The 16,824-nt window shown below is 37.7% G+C and overlaps 1 protein-coding gene across 4 annotated transcripts in view; it reads left to right on the top strand.

Annotated features, from left to right (window-relative positions):
- Positions 1–16,824, top strand: part of DLG5 (discs large MAGUK scaffold protein 5) — a 113,505-nt gene that overhangs the window by 29,933 nt on the left and 66,748 nt on the right. For all 4 annotated transcript variants that reach the window (XM_075025655.1, XM_075025658.1, XM_075025656.1 and 1 more), the window contains exon 2: positions 12,346–12,414. In XM_075025655.1, coding sequence (XP_074881756.1) covers positions 12,346–12,414 — 69 coding nt within the window. The remainder of the gene's footprint in view (positions 1–12,345; positions 12,415–16,824) is intronic.

Consider the following 16,824-nt stretch of genomic DNA (forward strand, 5'->3'; position numbering starts at 1 on the left):
GGTGGCTTTTTGTTGTATGTAGTTACATGTGTTACTTCTGCCATTAGGAAGCTTAAGCAATGTTTTCCTGTGTTATTCCCTGTGTGTGTCAGGGATAGGTCTGCTCACATACACTCTGGCAGTGCCTGTGCCAGTGGAGGAGGATATCAACCTATTGCTGCCATCATCACAGCTGAAGGTTCCTGCCGGTGAGGGATGAAAAGTTCCTGTGGGTGGTGCAGCTGTAACCAGAAAAGACATGAAGTTTACCCTTGGGGATTTCTGCAACAAATTATTTTTGTAAATGGTTCATAGTAGACTTCTGTAATAATCACTCAGTACAGCAGAGCACTTAAGGACATACTTAATTGCGTTGTTTAAATGAGGGCGTAGGTGTGGTTGCTTCTTTACATCTGTGTGTTTGTCTTCTGAAAAAAGTACAGTCTATGGTTCAAATATATTCTTAACTGATATCGTTGCCTTCTCCACTACCTCTTCTGAGGTCATATCAGTGCTTGGCACTTTCAAAAATTGTCTGGTTAAGCTATTAACCTTTGTGAAAACTTGTACATTTCTGGAAAGATTCTGTATAGACACACACAGAATATTTAGTCCAATTTGTCCAGTTTTAGAGAAGGGTCTCAGTCACTTTACCATGGATTCAACATTTCTTTTGTCTGCAACATTTGCTGTGTGCTAGTAGCATTCACACAGTTCTGATGACCTTCCTGTGATTGTAAATGTCCTGAAGGGGACTTAGGCTTGAAGTCTGTAGGTAACAGGGACTTATATCTCTCTTACTGAGCAGAGCCTTAGATTATGTACATACAGAATATATATATATGTATATGTATTTAATAAGGAATTACTGCTGGCAGAAGGATTTCTTGGTCTACAGCACTAGGAGGGGGGAAAAAAAGCTGTATGTTTTATTCTTCCTTACTTCTGCTTTCTTAAATGAAGCAGAGTGTGGGGTTAAAAAATAAACCTGCCAAGGAGACAAGAAATCTTAGATTAAATGGTTTAGCTTACTTATATCTTTTCTATTACCATTTCAAGTAACAATCACTAAAAACAAAAGAGAGAAGAAGCTTGGATATGAACCCTCTTCTGTATGAAAGTGCGTGTAGTTTTTTCCATTGTAACAACACAACAAAGTTGAATTTAAAGTCCTTCTCTGACATACCTTAATGAAACCATCTTGGGATGTTTTTTTTGGTTGTTTTTCCTGAAGGGGGGATACATAGAGGCTGAATATTGAAGCATGCTACGAAGAGCAATATAAGGAAAATTCATTTTTTAGGGCTTAGTTGGGGAGTATGCATCTCCTTTCAAGGTTGAAAGGAGGTTACTTGAGCATTATGCCAGCTTTCATACCAAGTAACATGAATCACTTTTTCTAGAGGTGCATGGTTTGAAAAAGTCAAATCTCATAATGCCACTTGAATTTCAAAGGAGGTGTGTTGAGTATTGACTCCCACACAGTCCAAGTTTGGTTGATTGTAATGATACATCTTTTGCAATCCTTATGAGCAGTAGATGTGAGCTAGTTTGCAAGTTGTAGGAAAGTGGAGAATTCAGGCTAGAAACAACAGGCTCATAAGTCTTCCTAATTAGTTATTATTTATAGCATTTAATATTGAGAACATCATATGAGGAGATACTGTGTAAATGTAACTTCTTCAATCAGTTGCTGGTTCAGTTTGTGAATAGTAACAGGGTCTGCTTTTTGAGAAGGGTGTTCCAACTACTTTGTTATATTTCTGTTAGAAGTTTGGTCCTTGTCAGTATGCTAGGGCTGTAGAAATCAGAAGGATATTCAGAGAAGATAGCGTTACGAGATTAAATGGTACATGGGCATGTTTAGATAAGGTAGATATTATGGGTATAGGGAAAAAAGCCTTTGGACTTTGATATGTTACTCTTCTGCTTGGAATCACAAAGGACTGGCCTAAAAGTGGCCTTTTTTTTTTTTTTTTTTTTTTTTTCCCCCCCCTGAGCTGTAAATAGCACAACCCCTTGGTGTGATTGTGGTTGTGTTTTGTGTTCAGGTGCTTTCTTCCTTGTGTGCCTAATTCTCCTGCTGTACAGGAGTAAGCTAGAACTACGTTAAACCCATTTATCATTGTTTAAAAGTCTCTGCAGGGTAGGAAAGCTATGTGGCTTTAACTGTACCATTATCATTGAGGCAGATCAGTTCTTATATTTAGACTATGTTTATGGATGGGTGTAGGTAGACGTGTGTTCTTGATGACTTGTCCTAAAAAACCCAGTTTGAACCATAATGCTTGTTTGTTATGGGTGAAGTTTGAATTACTAGAAAAAAGCTCAGATTAGGCACGTGATGGATGCTCTTGTCACCCGCAGTTCCAGGCATGCCCCCCGCTGCTTCTGCAGTGGAAATACCTGGTTGCAAGGTACAGTGAATTAATGAAAGGACTGGATGCTTTAAGAGGCTAATCTTGAGGAATTAATGCTTGCTTTCCTTGTTACCTGGTAGATTTCTAGTCTTTTGAATGTCAGTGTCTGCAGTTTTAAATGCCTGTGGTTGCTTTTTCCTTTGTTTTTCCATGTAGGTTTTTTTATGGCATGGCCTCTTTACAAACATAATTAGGTGGCTACTTCGATTTAATTCCAAAAATTTAAATTAAATATTAAATATAGCATTTAGTTGTAGAGTTAATGCTATTTTTTAAATTTTATTTTGCCATTCATATTACCTGACTGTACAATTATTTGATGAAATAATATGCTACAAAGTTCTGTGTGTATCTGTTCAAACTAAATGAAGTTTGGATTTCTTAATTGTCACCATTGCAAATTTAGTAAGGCAGCTGTTGCTGATTGAGAATGCATTTGCAGGGATATAGCATTTACCACCTTCATCCCACAACAGTTTCTTGATTTTGACTGCATAGCCTGTGGGTATTTTCTGAACATAATTTCCTTTCACTTATATCTTCTAGGGTCAGTTGCAAATGGCAGACAGTGTCATCCTCCAGAAATCTTAGTCAGATTACTTGCAAAGCTCCTGGAATATAGCTTGATGTAAAGAATTGCCTCCGGATATCGAAATAACTTTGCAAAATGAGGTTTCCCTGGAATGAGTGCTGCATAACAAAATGGACAACCAACAAGCCTTTCTTCAACCTTTAAGAACTGGTTAGTGTGCTAGGATAAATAGATGTGAATACATTATTATCTGGGCTTAGAAGAAGCTAGGAAGGAGATTTGAAGGCATTCAGGAATACTATTTCTGTCAAAGCTTAATGAGAGGGAAGGATATTCTAAGAGGTGTCTGTTCCCAGCCCAAATAATGACATGTGACTTGGTGTATTGTGAGTCTATCCCTCTTTCCTCCAGAATAAAATTGGATCTGTAATATTTCCTTATTTTTAAGAATTGTCACTCAGCTCTCAACTTGGTGATGTTCTTAAAAATTTTGTACCCCAGCGTTAAAGGAGGTTGGGGTGGACTTTTCTGGGTGACTTATATTTCCCAATTCACCTGTTTTTTTTCTGCAGTTCTAGTGAGCAATACTACCTTTCAGTCATGGCCTAGGATGAGTCCAGATTACGTCTCTGCTTCTTCAGTGTTGGTGTCTGGAGCTGCCCAGTTAGCTCTTCATATACTATGCATTTACAGCCCAGAAGAGCTTTAGTAGTCAGCACCAGGTTCAGCAGATTTGAAGTCTGAGTTCCTGTGGATAGAGACCATTCATAGCAAGAGTAATGTACCTGGACTTTTCCTTAACTTCTTATTTGCCAGAGTGTCTAACTTATCTGCCCTATACTTGTCAATAAAACTCAGAAAATGGATCAGAAAGACTGAGTAGTGGCCTTGAAAATGACATTTCCTAAATGTCTGACAGATGAAAACCAATCATTATCTAGATACAGGGCAGGTGAGAAACTTTTTAGAAGTAGACGGGTCTGATTTACCACAATCTCTTCGGACAGTGTTGAGGAATAGGCAGCTGGGACCAGATGAAACCAGGCTAGGTGTAAGGGTAGGCAGAACTGGGATGTGCTTTGAGCGCTGATACAGAGAACACAAAAAGTGAAGTTTGCAGGTGCTCTCTGGGTGAGGGGTGGATGGGTGGTGTGCTGATGCTCTCTCACTGCCATGTGTGTCCAGGAACAGGAATCTGTAGCTGCTCCCTGTTGGACATAGCATCTTATCGATGGCCGTAGGGACAAAAAGCACTGTGCTCAAGGTTCTGTCGGTCTGTGAGGGCCTGCTGCTTTCTGGTGACTGCCATCATTGCACTGCTCAGCTGAAGAAGCCTTGGTCCCTTCAGCAATACCTGGAATATCCAGCAAATGATCAGAATGCCATTTTGCTGGACACTGTGCAGATGGAGTACTGAAGGAGCATGTGCTTGCCAAGTGGATTTAGGCCCTATGTTATCCGATTTCCTCTCCTAGAGGGATAGGGATTGGTGAATGTCCTCTATTGCATCTTAGTCATCTGGGCAGCTTAATGAAAATTTACATCTCTCTACCTTAAAAATGAAATTAATTATATCCTCTTATGTATAGTTTCATGAGTAATCTAGATTAAGAAGATAACTTTAAGAGAAACAGAGTTTGAGATAGCAGGAAGCTTATTAAAAAAGTAAAATGCTATTATGTTTTCTCTCTTTTTTTTTTTTTTTCCCCCCTGCCTTTGGCTTATCATACATAATCCAGCAAACAAATGTAATGTTCCTGATGGCTAGAAGTGAGAACAAATTAACGGGTACACTGCCTTTTTATCAGTGCAATAGAGATGGGTTTTCCCAGAATAGGTTAACTGGTGTTGTTAAAGCAGCTATATTAAAAGTAATTCATAAAAAGGATTCCTGTATTTGTTTGATAAGGTAGTCAGCTGTAATACCACATGACATTTTTAGAACAGAAGACGGCACTGCTGCAGTGGTAATAATGCAAGGACCACCTGTATAATCCACATGAGCGGAAATATGTGACAGTTTGTTTCATCTACCTGCATTGCAGTTTTACTAAGACTTGACTTTAAATGCAGCTTTTTCCTCTCTGTACTAAAAGCTGAGGTTAAAGAATCTTGAGCCAGTTATTCTTTTCTCTGCCTTCTGAGTGTTAGCCTGCAAAAATACACATTTCTCTTGTAAGAAAGTTAGCAGTGAAGGCAGTGCGTGCAACTCTACAATCCAAAAGTTGTTCTTTCGCCAGATTCTGAGCAATGTAAGTTTGCATGCCGGTATTTTCACGGTAGCTAGGTATGTTGCTGTTAGCCTTAAAATAACTTGAAAAATCATCGCCCATCTCGCTGCACTACCTAATGGAAATTCAGGGCTGTAAGAGGAGGGCATGGTAATTTGCTGTTGCAGTTCTCCCCAGCTGAAATGGAGTGTTGGAGACAAATGACTTGTCAAGACAAAATGCACTCACTAAAGTGGAGTTAAAAGCCATCCCAGTCAAAAAGCAAGATGACAAAGGTTAAAGCAGTTGTTTCTCGTTCAGATCCTGAATTGCTGCAGGACTTTTTGAATAAGTAATAGCAGCAGCAATTACGATTGCATCTTTGCTCCTGCTGCTCCAGCAGATATATTTAATCACTTCTGATGTGGTTTCACAGAGTGCAAGAGATTAAATTAGTCATTTTATAAATTGTGAAGAAAGAAATGAAAGATTGGAAGGTAGCAAGGGGCATTATTTCTAGCTGACCTGATATACTTGGGCGTGTCTTTTTCCATTTTTTTTAAGCAGTCTTAAGTTTGTGTACCTCTTTGCTTCCAATTACCAGTTGGTAATAGCTGCTATCCTACTAATAAAACTTCAAGGTAATTTGGCTCTTAAAAATTGCTTCTGTCCCATCTCTTTAAGGCATTATTAGAGCATAATGTCCATGACAAACCAGCTTGAATGCTGTCAGCTGAAGCACTATCATCATGTGTGTCTTGTGAATCAAACTATGCAAATTCAGATCTGTAAAGATTTTTTAATCTTTTCTGTGCTGCTTGGTGTGAAAAGAGGATGCTTTGTGTGAAAAGAGGATGTTAATAAGTATGTGGACAGCAGCAAGTGTATCCTAATGGTAAAGTGATAATGTAGAAAGATGAACTACCTCATTTTCTTGTCTCTTGCCCTTTCCTCTTACCTTTCTCAGTGCCCCTCTTCTGCTTTTTTTATTGAAGGAACCAACATCTGCTTCCTTTCATAATTCACATTGTAGTAAGATGCACAACAATAGTTCAGTGACTTAGATTTCTCTTAAAGATAGGTTGTAAATTCTTTTCAGTATAACTCACTGCATTGCTTCCTGGCTAAAGAAAAAAGTATCTATAGCAATGAGTAGGTATAGATGTTGCTGGAGAGGGTATTCTTAGGAATGCATATTTAGAAATATCAGTCTGTGGGTTTATTCTACTATGAAGTGTTTTGAACAGATGTTGCTTAGAAAATAGGAATTTTACAGATATTTTTCTCTAGTGATGTTTTTAACAGCTGAAGATCAAATCCTCTACTTGACTGTATGACTGACAACTAGGAACTTAAGCACCTGAACTCCAGGCTTCTTTACTGATGTCTCTGGCCTCCAGCAGGTTACTTAACTTTTCTGAATCTAAACCTACACAGAAATTGTCATATTAAATTAGAATGAACCTGACTTCTTATTCTGTCACCAGTGCTGGTTTTTACTAAATGTTTCAGAGAAAGGTGCCAAAGTCGTTGTTCATGTGTTAAGGACTCTTCTGTCCTTAACAAGAGTTTGTTCTTAATTGCTTGAAATTGAAAGATGGCTTAAGCACTAAAATACCTATCTTTTCCAAAACCACACTTTTAATATTAATATCTTAATATTTCATAAATAGGTTGTTGTAAAATGTCTTCCCCATTGTAAAAGAAAAATAAACTTTTTAACCCTCTCTGTCTCTGTAAAACTGTTACAGACCGAGACATTTGGGAAATAAAAATTAAAAATTTTTAGCTACTTGATTATTTAAAAAGCTGTTTAATGTTCATTTAGTTTTCATGCTGTCCTAAAAATAAGAGGATTTTATGCTGCAGGGCACGCTATTAAGGAACTGTAGGTGTGCAGAATAAGTAGTAAAGCCATGTTTAAAAGCAGGTGGAGAAAGAGACGGCAAACTTTTTCTGAGATGACCCATACTACTGTTTTACTGTTAAGTTTGTACCTTTGTTCTTGGAGTTACTTATATCCTTAAAGATAAATGTGAAACATCTGAAATAAATGACATGGATGGAAGCAAATACCCAACTGAAGGTTTTGCGTGAGGTCAGAATTTAGCATCTGAACTTCACACAGCTTTCAAGAATAACTGTGTCTTATGGTTTCTGACAAACCTGGCTGCACAGGCTGCCAGGAAAAGAAGAGTCTCAGAGATAGAGCATGGCAGATCCATGTGATCTTGAGCTACTTGGGCAGTTTTGTTTGTTGTAAAGGCAATGGGAATGTTGTAATCTGGGTCATTCCCAGTTTTAATCAAACTTTTTCACTCCCCCACAGCAAGTAGGAGTCCTGCCAAAGTCAGTTTGGTTTGGTTCACAGAGATGTGGATAAACAAATGTTTGTCACGCTGCCCTCTCATCTGGTCCGTTGAACCTCCATCAGAAAAATCATTTGCTGACAAGACGTTGAATCAGCTGGCAGTCGCTGTGCTGAGAAGGGAGGTGGGAGGAAGAGCAGAGTTTGAATAACAACGGAAATTCGCAGCAGGGGAGCATAGAGAGTCATTTAATGTCATCCTTAAAAGCAGAAGCGTAGCAAAAGAAATTTGAGCAGGAGAAACGTTTCTTCTAGGCTCAGTCCTACAATGAGCTAAGTGTTCTTAGTTAGGAAACATGCTTAATTTAGGAGTCAGCCATACTGCAGATCTTCATGCAATCCTTAAAGATGAGTGATGTGCCAAGAGCTGTGCAGCTAAGACCAGAGCACTCCCCATCTAGTGGGATGAAACACCTACTGCTCCTTGAATTAAACCCTGGTTCTTCACACACTGAAACAGGTTTAGTATACCTGCCTCTTTGGCCCTGTGCTGAAGGTGTGTATCTGGGGGAGTAATTATTCTTATTCCTGCACAGTCACTTAGTTAATACAGCAAATTTTGGAAGATGAAATAACCTTCAGTTGAATTATAGATATAATTTTGTAAATATTTGAGAGAAAAATATACATTTTGGAAAAAAAAAAAATTGAAAGCATATGTGCAATGAATTCTGGAAAGCTGAGTCCCTGTATCTTATTTTGCCACTACAGTCCCCTTGGATACACTATACTTTAGAGTGATGAGCAGAGCCTATGTACGTACTTGTATTTGTATGGAGGAGGAGGAGAATGTTCTACGCAGCCATGGTAACCCTGACATTCAGGTTATGTCCACATAATGAAATTCAAACATAGTGTGTTTTTCTCCAAAGTCGTTCAATAATTTAGCATTTAGTCCAAGAAGATATTTTACTTGATCCTTTGTGCTGCTTTCTTACAGAAGGTACCAAGTGCAAGCTTGTTTTGGAGGCTTTGCTATGAAATTAGCTGGCTTGTCTTTTTAAGTCTCTCCTTGAAGTACAGGTGATGCCCAGTGTTATGTGGTGTTTCACAATTCAAATATTAGAAATACAGAAGAGGAAAATGTTCTGTTTTTATTCTGTGCTAGTAATTTAATTCTATAAGTCTAGTTTTGGCATTGCTGATGAGGAAATTGCTTGGTTAGACAGTTGGTGTCTTGTTAGGACGTGTAATTTTTTTTTTTTTTTCCCTCCACCATCATTATCTGTCTTAATGAGGGAAATATATATCACTGTTTCTGTGTGGATGTTGTGTGAAAGATGGAGGCAAATTAGAACCCAGTTCCTCTGCTGTCCCTGGAAGCGGCTTCTACAGTTAAGCAACTAGTTCCTTTCCTGAATTTGCGAGTTTTTAAGTGGCCTTCCTGTCATCTGACTAATGAAGACAGTAATAACTTAAGGATATTTGACATGCTCTAATTGTTAAAAATAGAAGGAAATGGGATTCTTAAGATTCTCTAGTATATACCATTGCAGTTTCTAAATCCCTCTGCTCTGCCAAAGCTGTTTAATATAGCCAGGAACCGATCCAAAGCTTAAATCTGGATGAGCAAAAAAGAAATGCCCCAAAAGCAAGTCTGCCATGCAAAGACAGGATGCTTATGCTCTTTTTCCTCTCTGTATGGATGTGTATCTGTAAAAGACGGGTCACCTTTTTTTTTTTAATGAAGTATGAGTAGTATCTACTGTTTTTCTCAGAATCCTGTAATTTCAAGTTGTAATTTTGAACTTAAAGAATATGTCAGCAATTGTTGTGAGTCAGTGAATTGAGATCAAATGTAGGAAGTTTTTGTACTGGGGAACTTCGGCATGCGAGGTGAATACTAGAGGAAAAGTATGAAAATATTTGGAAAAGTATGGTGAAAGGCATGTGAACCCCTAGGTGTGAAGCACTTTCAACATGAACCTGAAAAAGTAGTCATGGCTTCTTGTTGGGTTTTGTGTTCTGGTCTTATTTTTTGTGCAATTTGACAAGATGGACAGTCAGAAAGTTTCAAGAATTTGAAATAAAGTGGAAAATTGCTCAGCAAAGGGGACAGGGAGGGGGGTGGTTTTGCAACAAATTTCTTAAAATACTATGGTTGTGTAGCTCGTGAATAAACAGGGTGTTCTAGTGCCTTTGGTTATAGAAACCAGCTTGTGCCTTTTTCCTTGCCTTTTTGCCTGTATCTGAATTTGTGTTGGTGGTTTTGAGCATTTTTGTTTATGTGAGGAGGCATCCTATAGAGTAGGGAAACTCTGTCTTGGAGCATTTTCAGGTACTACTGAGGTACTGCTAGTTTGATCAAGCGGAATACATCAAGTACAATGCTATTCTAGCCTGAATTGGATATGTGGATGTGTATCAGTTCAGTACCTAAAGATGAATTTTAATATTGTGAAAGCTATGTAGAGTCCTCTGGTTATTGCTTCTGATGCTTACTAATGCTGCTTCTGATGACAAAGGTGGCACATGTGTAGTTTAAAACCAAAACAAAACTAAACACACCCACAGCCAGCCTTGGAAGCCAAACAAATGCTACTAGATTTTTTTTTTTTTTTCCTGTTAGAAGTGAGGAATTATGAATGGCTCAGATGATTCTTCCTCTCTTCACAATTGTACGTTTTCTTGTGATAACTTGCCTTGCATACTGGATCTTGCATTTACAAATCTGATCTAATTTATCTGTTGATGACGTCAGCTTCACAAAACTTTTCTATCTATTCCAGAGAGCAGAATTTAACTTGTTTTAAGTCCTGGCTCTGGCTTTTAACGCAGGAAAAGAAGACAGGATCAATGCTTCTTGATGATAAATAAAAGCAAGATCAGCTAAGATGATGAGGTTTTGAGTCTTTTCTCTCTCCGCTCTTAAAAAGAAGCGAAAGCAGCTAATGATCAGTAGAAGTTTGCTTAGGTATGGGACTCCTATGTAATCTTTTAGAGGAACTGGGAAATTTTGCCTTAAATTGCCGAGTATAATGAAGTGTCACTTCTTGGCACATGGTTTTATTGTGCTTGAGTCCCACGCAGTTTTGATACCATCTCAATACACGTTGTCTGTCATGTTCTACTTTAGGATATTGATCTGCTTTTTTCAGCTTCCCTTATGATTCTGATCCTTCTAGTCCAGACTACAAGAAATACTGCAAGTCATATGAGTTTAGAATATGCAAAGAGGTTGATTTTAATTAATGCAGAAATTATTTTGCTTTTAATAAGCGTTAATGAAATAGGAACACAGCTTAAATTGTTCTGTGGAAATGTTTGAAATGGAAGCAAAAATGCACAACAGATTTTTTTTTTCATGAAGCCAGTGTGTCAGTGACATGCTTGTTATATGTTTTATTTAAAAATCAGAACAAACCAAAAAACTTACGTTCCATACAATCAACTAGAATTATTTGTAACCAATGCATTTTGAATCATTTTTCACAGGGATTTGTCAGGTTAAACAGTCTACTTCAAGATTAATTTCCTTTTCTGGTACGTACTTTCTGCAATGTCTCCTAATAAAACTGGAGGATTTGCTTAGAGGGAGTTTTCCTTGCATTCCAGTACTTGTTTAAGTTTGCTTTTGCCTAGACATCACTCCTTTTATCAAATGTAGGAGCCTTATTCTTTGTCAAGATAAATAAACACACCGCATTAAAGTTGGGGTCCATGTCACTTTTACTAGCTGAAGATCAGGTCCTAAGTGTGTGTGCTTTTTTTGATTCACTTTGCTTGTTACTGCTTGTGTTGTTAGTAAACTTATTTTATCACATCTTGTCTTTCCTTCATCTAACACTGTGGTAGTTACAGATGTCATGTCTTTTTCTAATAAGAAGGAGAGGAGATGAACAAAACCTAGGATTTCTTTCTTATTTTCCAGCCTATCCATTCTTTAATCTATTTCAAAGGTAGGTCCATGTGTTTAATCTCATGCTGCTTCTCAGCTTTTATTTCTTAATTTCAAAGAGACTGGAAGAAACAAATATTGAAACATAAGGAGGACTATAGGAAAGGCAGCTCCTGAAAGTATCAAAACTGTCTTTGAGCTTGGCTATTGTGAAGACAGGTCTCACATCCTGGCTAGTGCTGAAAATGGACCAGATTTCAAATCGCTTTTGCACATAATCACTCCTTGTCTCTACTGCAGCACTTTTATCCTGTTTGTGAGGGATGGTGGAGCTGTTTAGTTTGTAAGGTTTTGAAGTAGAACCTGTTTTTCTAGTTCTTCTGGTAAGTAAAATCTAGCATACTTCTAAAATAACTAAATTAAAAGGCGCCTCTGTCTATTCATCTATAAATACATGAAAAAACTTGCTATCATCAGTAACAGCAGATAGCTTTGTAGGTCCTTGCTTTTAAGGTCAGATACTGAATTTTGCAAATGGATGCAAGCAAAATTTATTTACCAGTGAAATGAAATTTCTAAGTCTTAAGGAAGTTTGAGGATAAGAATACAAATCAAGTTACAGAATGAAATAGGAGCTGGTACATGTAAAAAGATAAGAAACCAAAATAGATTCTGACTATTGTCACAGGTATTGCTCATAATCTTCACAATGTAGAGATGCAACTCTGTATTTTCAGTGTATCTGAAATAACCACTGTATTAGTTCAGGATTTTGCTGAACTCTTTTTTTACCATTTCATCCAAAATGTTTCCCTACTCAGCGCACAGTGCAATGTTCATTTACAAATTATACTTTTCCTGTTAGATTTTTATGCGTTAGTGATGTGTTCTCTAATTTAATTTGTTTGGCATCTACAGTATCAAGAAAATGAATGGTTAGCTTGGTTTGGGGAAAGGAAAAGAAAAAAGTAACACTGTCTTTATTTTTCTAATTTTAGGGTCTACTTACAGTGTGCTGTCCATAATGCCCTCAGATTCTGAAAGCAGCAGTTCTCTGAGCAGCATTGGTGAGTAAAGTATTAATCCAACAACTTGAAGAGCGTACCTTTTGGGAGCTGGGAAAACAAGTTTTTAAGGTTGCCTTTGGGAAGGGTAGAGGGATCCCAGTCATAAAATCAAAGAAGTTGAACGTGTAACTATGCATCTTCACCAGGAAAAAGTATACTCATTTTGTGTAATGCAAGTTAAGCCTTTTCATGGCTGCATGCAGTTGTTGCCCATAAAATTTGTTACATTTGGATACATTAAATGATATAAGCATGCTTTGTGTTACTTAGTAAAATGATGTAAAAGTGGCAACATTAGGCTTACACAAGTCTGCGCATATAAAATACATATATACGCATGCATATATGTGTACGTATATATTTATGTAGATGTGAAAATTGTAGTCAGAGTCAACAACACCATAGAAATTACAAATATTGTTAGCCAAAGTCATAGCCTTTTAAACTTTCGGAAGTGGCTGCAAGCTTTAACCTTTTTTTTCCCCTGCATGCAACGAATTGCTTCATTATCTCTGTTTTCAAAGTCACTGGGAAAGACAAAATATTAAAAAAAATAGAGTTAAAAGAAATGTGGGCAAAACACCTCTAACAAGATAATCTTGGAATAGCTGTATTAGCTGTCAGCTTTCTTCTTCTTACACAAATAACTTCTATTGTGAAATCCATATAAAAGTCATTTGCCTTGGATAGGGAATGTAGGCTCTTGCATATTTAAAGTTCCAATGTTGTATCAGGCATCTGTAGACTTCTCTGACAGCACCAGGCAAGTCAGTTGTCTGTTTAAGGATGTGGGTAGACATCTGTTGCAGCCATTGTGTTGAACTTTTAACTCCAGCGTGTAGGAACAAGATTTTAGGGTTGACTGAGCTATTTGCTGAAAATACAGGAAGCTGTGACATGTTAGTTTCATTTTTATCAAGATCACACTTGTATGCTATTACCTGAAGGAAGGGTATTATTTAAATTGCTATGAATAAATTGGGGCTGGAAATAGGAAGAAAAAATTTCCTATGTTTTTGGGACAACCAGACTCAAAAAGGAGCCTTCCAAAGAGGGAAGTTCTTCTAACATGAAATCCATTAAGTTTGTGGGATAACTGGATGAAGTGATGCCTGAGATGGGAAAAGATGCAGGTGGTCCTTTCTAGTTCCATGTTCCTGATTTTAAATAGGAAAGGTACACTTAACCCCCTCCCTTTTTTTTGGGGTGGGGTGGAGGCAGGGTGCAATTTTTGTAACTTTGTGAATGCACTCTATCTGACCTTTTATAATTTTGGAAGTAAAGGTAGGTGGATGAACAGCTAGTGTTTGCCATCATGAAGAGTATTTTTGCTTTAACAGTGACCAATTGCAAGCTACAGATACATGGCCTCTTTTTTTATTTTATTAATTTTCTGAGGCATAGTACCTTACGCAAGTGCGGTATTCCTGTTTCTGAACGCTTATTTAGAATTTGGCGTGTTACTCCTGAGACATCCATTTTATTCCCATATATGAGTCAGAACTGAATACTTTCCGAACTATGTTTTGTTCATGTTTTAAAATACTGAAGTTCATACTGAATCCTGATCTGTGTATTTTACCTAAAGGGCTGTCCTAGGAAGTGTTTTATGCCTTTGGTGTGTGCAGTGATCAAAGTTATTTATAACCTAAAAATTAATTGACCTGCTATTAAACAAAACTTATGCTCTGGTATTCTCCATGGTTTTGTTTTGTTCAGATGATTAAAGTGAGTTAGGTATTTAATACATTAACAGTCAGGGGAATTCTTTGTTTGAAGCTGGCATGTTTGTTTTATAATCTGGTTATAGACTTGTTATTAATGAGTATAATTTTCTTCCCCAACCATTTTCTCTCCCTCAAATCTTGCTCTGCAAGAGATATTTTTAATGTGCTCTAATATCAGTAGCAAAATTTCTTTGCTTAATAACCAACACATCCTAGTAGACATGTCTGCAAGTCACTTCAAAGCTGCAGTCAGATTATTTTAATTCTGACTGATTTGTTGAATGACAAACCATCATAACTGAAACTGTTTGCATGCCAGCTCTCCGAAGGCTTCATATGACTTCTTTGAATGGAATCCCAACAAATACTGAGTTGCTATAGTGTTTCAGGAATTTCACATACATCTTTCCCACCCCACCCCACCCCCCCCCCCCCCCGCCCCCCCCCGCTCTGTCCTCATCTCACTGGAATACATTTTCACAAGGGTAGTTCTGTGCAGTGGAAATTATAAGTTTAGGCTGTGAAATGAATGCATCAGTGAAAAAATATAAATACCTCATGGTTTGGAGACAATGTAAGCTTTGAAATATGTTCAGTTTGACGTGGATAGTTATGTGTACACACACGTATATAAAGGAATATTTTTGTTTCCCCACTCACATGGACCTTCCTCCTGGGGCAGAAAAGGGATCTGTTTTATTTTTCCTAAGTTCAAAACACTGGTTTTCATTAATATTTAACAAATTTTTATTTCTCATCTACCTTGCTTTTGTTTGCCAAGCAGCTCAGAAACACATTTACACATTTGACCTTTCAGAAGACATGAGAAAGGTATTGGGGCCACTAATTAAGCCCAGATAAAGAAGCAGAGTGAATCTTAGTGACTTCTAATTAGGAGTGGTAATACAATCTTTCATTTGTAGTCTTTGGACTCCATAGTTCATAAAAGTAACTAGAGAAGGGTATGTCCATGTGCTTCATCTTTTCTTCCCAACCTTAATCGCCCTACCTATTGTTGGAGGTGATTTCTGCTGCCAGCATTCATAATTAAATGATCTTTTTCTGAAATACTTCATGTAAGCCAGGATGTTGTGAAATTGAGATGATTCTATATGTTTTATAGCTGTCCTGGGTTTCTGAGTTAATTGATGAAGCTGATGTATATAATAGTGGGCTTATTTTCCAGAAGACGACCCTGATCTAAGAACTAAGCTTAAATAGTATTAAGATGACTGTTCTTAAGAGGTAGTTCTAAGAAAACATGTGCTCAGTCTCAGTCAAATAAATAAAACATGGTGTTAGTATTTGGAAAGGAAGAGGGAAAGATGAGAGAACATCGTTTTATCACTGTATAAACCCATGGTGTGCCTGTGTCTTGGGTATATTTGCAGTTCTGATTCTCCCATTGAAAGAGAAGATGCCAGCAAGCATGGAGAGCAGCAGCATGGATGAACAGTGATGGAGAAGCTTGTATGGGGAACAACTGGATATGCTGGGGTTCACTCAGTCTTCAGTAACGTCATAGTCCTAATATAAGAGGAGAGTAAGGAGTGATGTAACTTGAATAACATGACTCAGAGAAGGGTTTATGGCTACTCTATCCTGAGTACTGTGGTGTCATCCAAGTTTTTTTTCTCCTTCCCTGTCTAGATGGGCTTGCAGGGCATGAGGGATGCAACAAGAATGAAATTCCAGCCTCATGTGTGTGTGGTAGAATAAGCAGTTGAGTGGAAGCCAGTTTTTCCTACCTGTGTAGCAGCAGGAGAGCAGCCTTGGAGAAGAAACTCCTCTTCATAGGTTTATCTGCCTTGACCATAGGTGTATCTGCCTTTTTTCTTTTGTATCTGTATGTAAATAAAAATACAGAGTGATACAGGTCATTGCTCCTTACAAGTTTTTCTTATGTATTTTCCTCACCATTCAATCAAAATTGGTTTAGATGACAGTATTTTCTTTTTTCCCTTATGCTTCCTTCCTTTTCTTTCCCAGGTATTAAAGTTCATGCTGCACATGTAAAATAGGTAGTTTTGATGGTAGTGAGGGCAAATACTCACTATTAATTTCCTAAAGAGGTATGATATAAACTGCTATAATCCCAGCATCCCACCATTGTGCTTCAGTCCCACCTTCTTCCCCCCAAAGGAACAAATCCTCATTAAATTGTCATGTTCTCTCTGTATTTCCTTTCTCGTTGCTCTTGGCTGATGACAAAGATTTTTGTGTGTAAATAGAAGCACCCTTCATCTGCCCACACCCCATGCCTGGCAGACTCTCCGAATGGAGCTGCAGTCCTGCATCTCTGACATCAGAATAATTATTTATGGAGATTCAGTGCCTGGCATGCCAAGCACGGAACAACAGCGTCACTTAGGAATTGGATAGAAACCAGTAACACATCTATATGTGACAGTCACTGGCTAGTTTCCCATTTGATCAGTCATCATAACGAAGAGGAAAAGAACATAGAATAAAGCCCCCCTTTAAAAAAGAAAAAAAAAAAGAAAATAAAAAGAAAAAAAAGTGCCAATTTATATAGTGCACTCAGTCATTTCACATTTATAATTTTGAAGATAAATGTTCACCAAGCACTGAACTGAATTTAAATGACATAGTCCTGGACAACTGGCTCTAGATGGTCCTGCTTTAACAGGAGGGTTGGACCAGATGTTCTTTCTGTATCCCA

This window comes from Buteo buteo, chromosome 4 (assembly GCF_964188355.1).
Source record: "Buteo buteo chromosome 4, bButBut1.hap1.1, whole genome shotgun sequence".
Taxonomy (NCBI): Eukaryota; Metazoa; Chordata; class Aves; order Accipitriformes; family Accipitridae; genus Buteo; species Buteo buteo.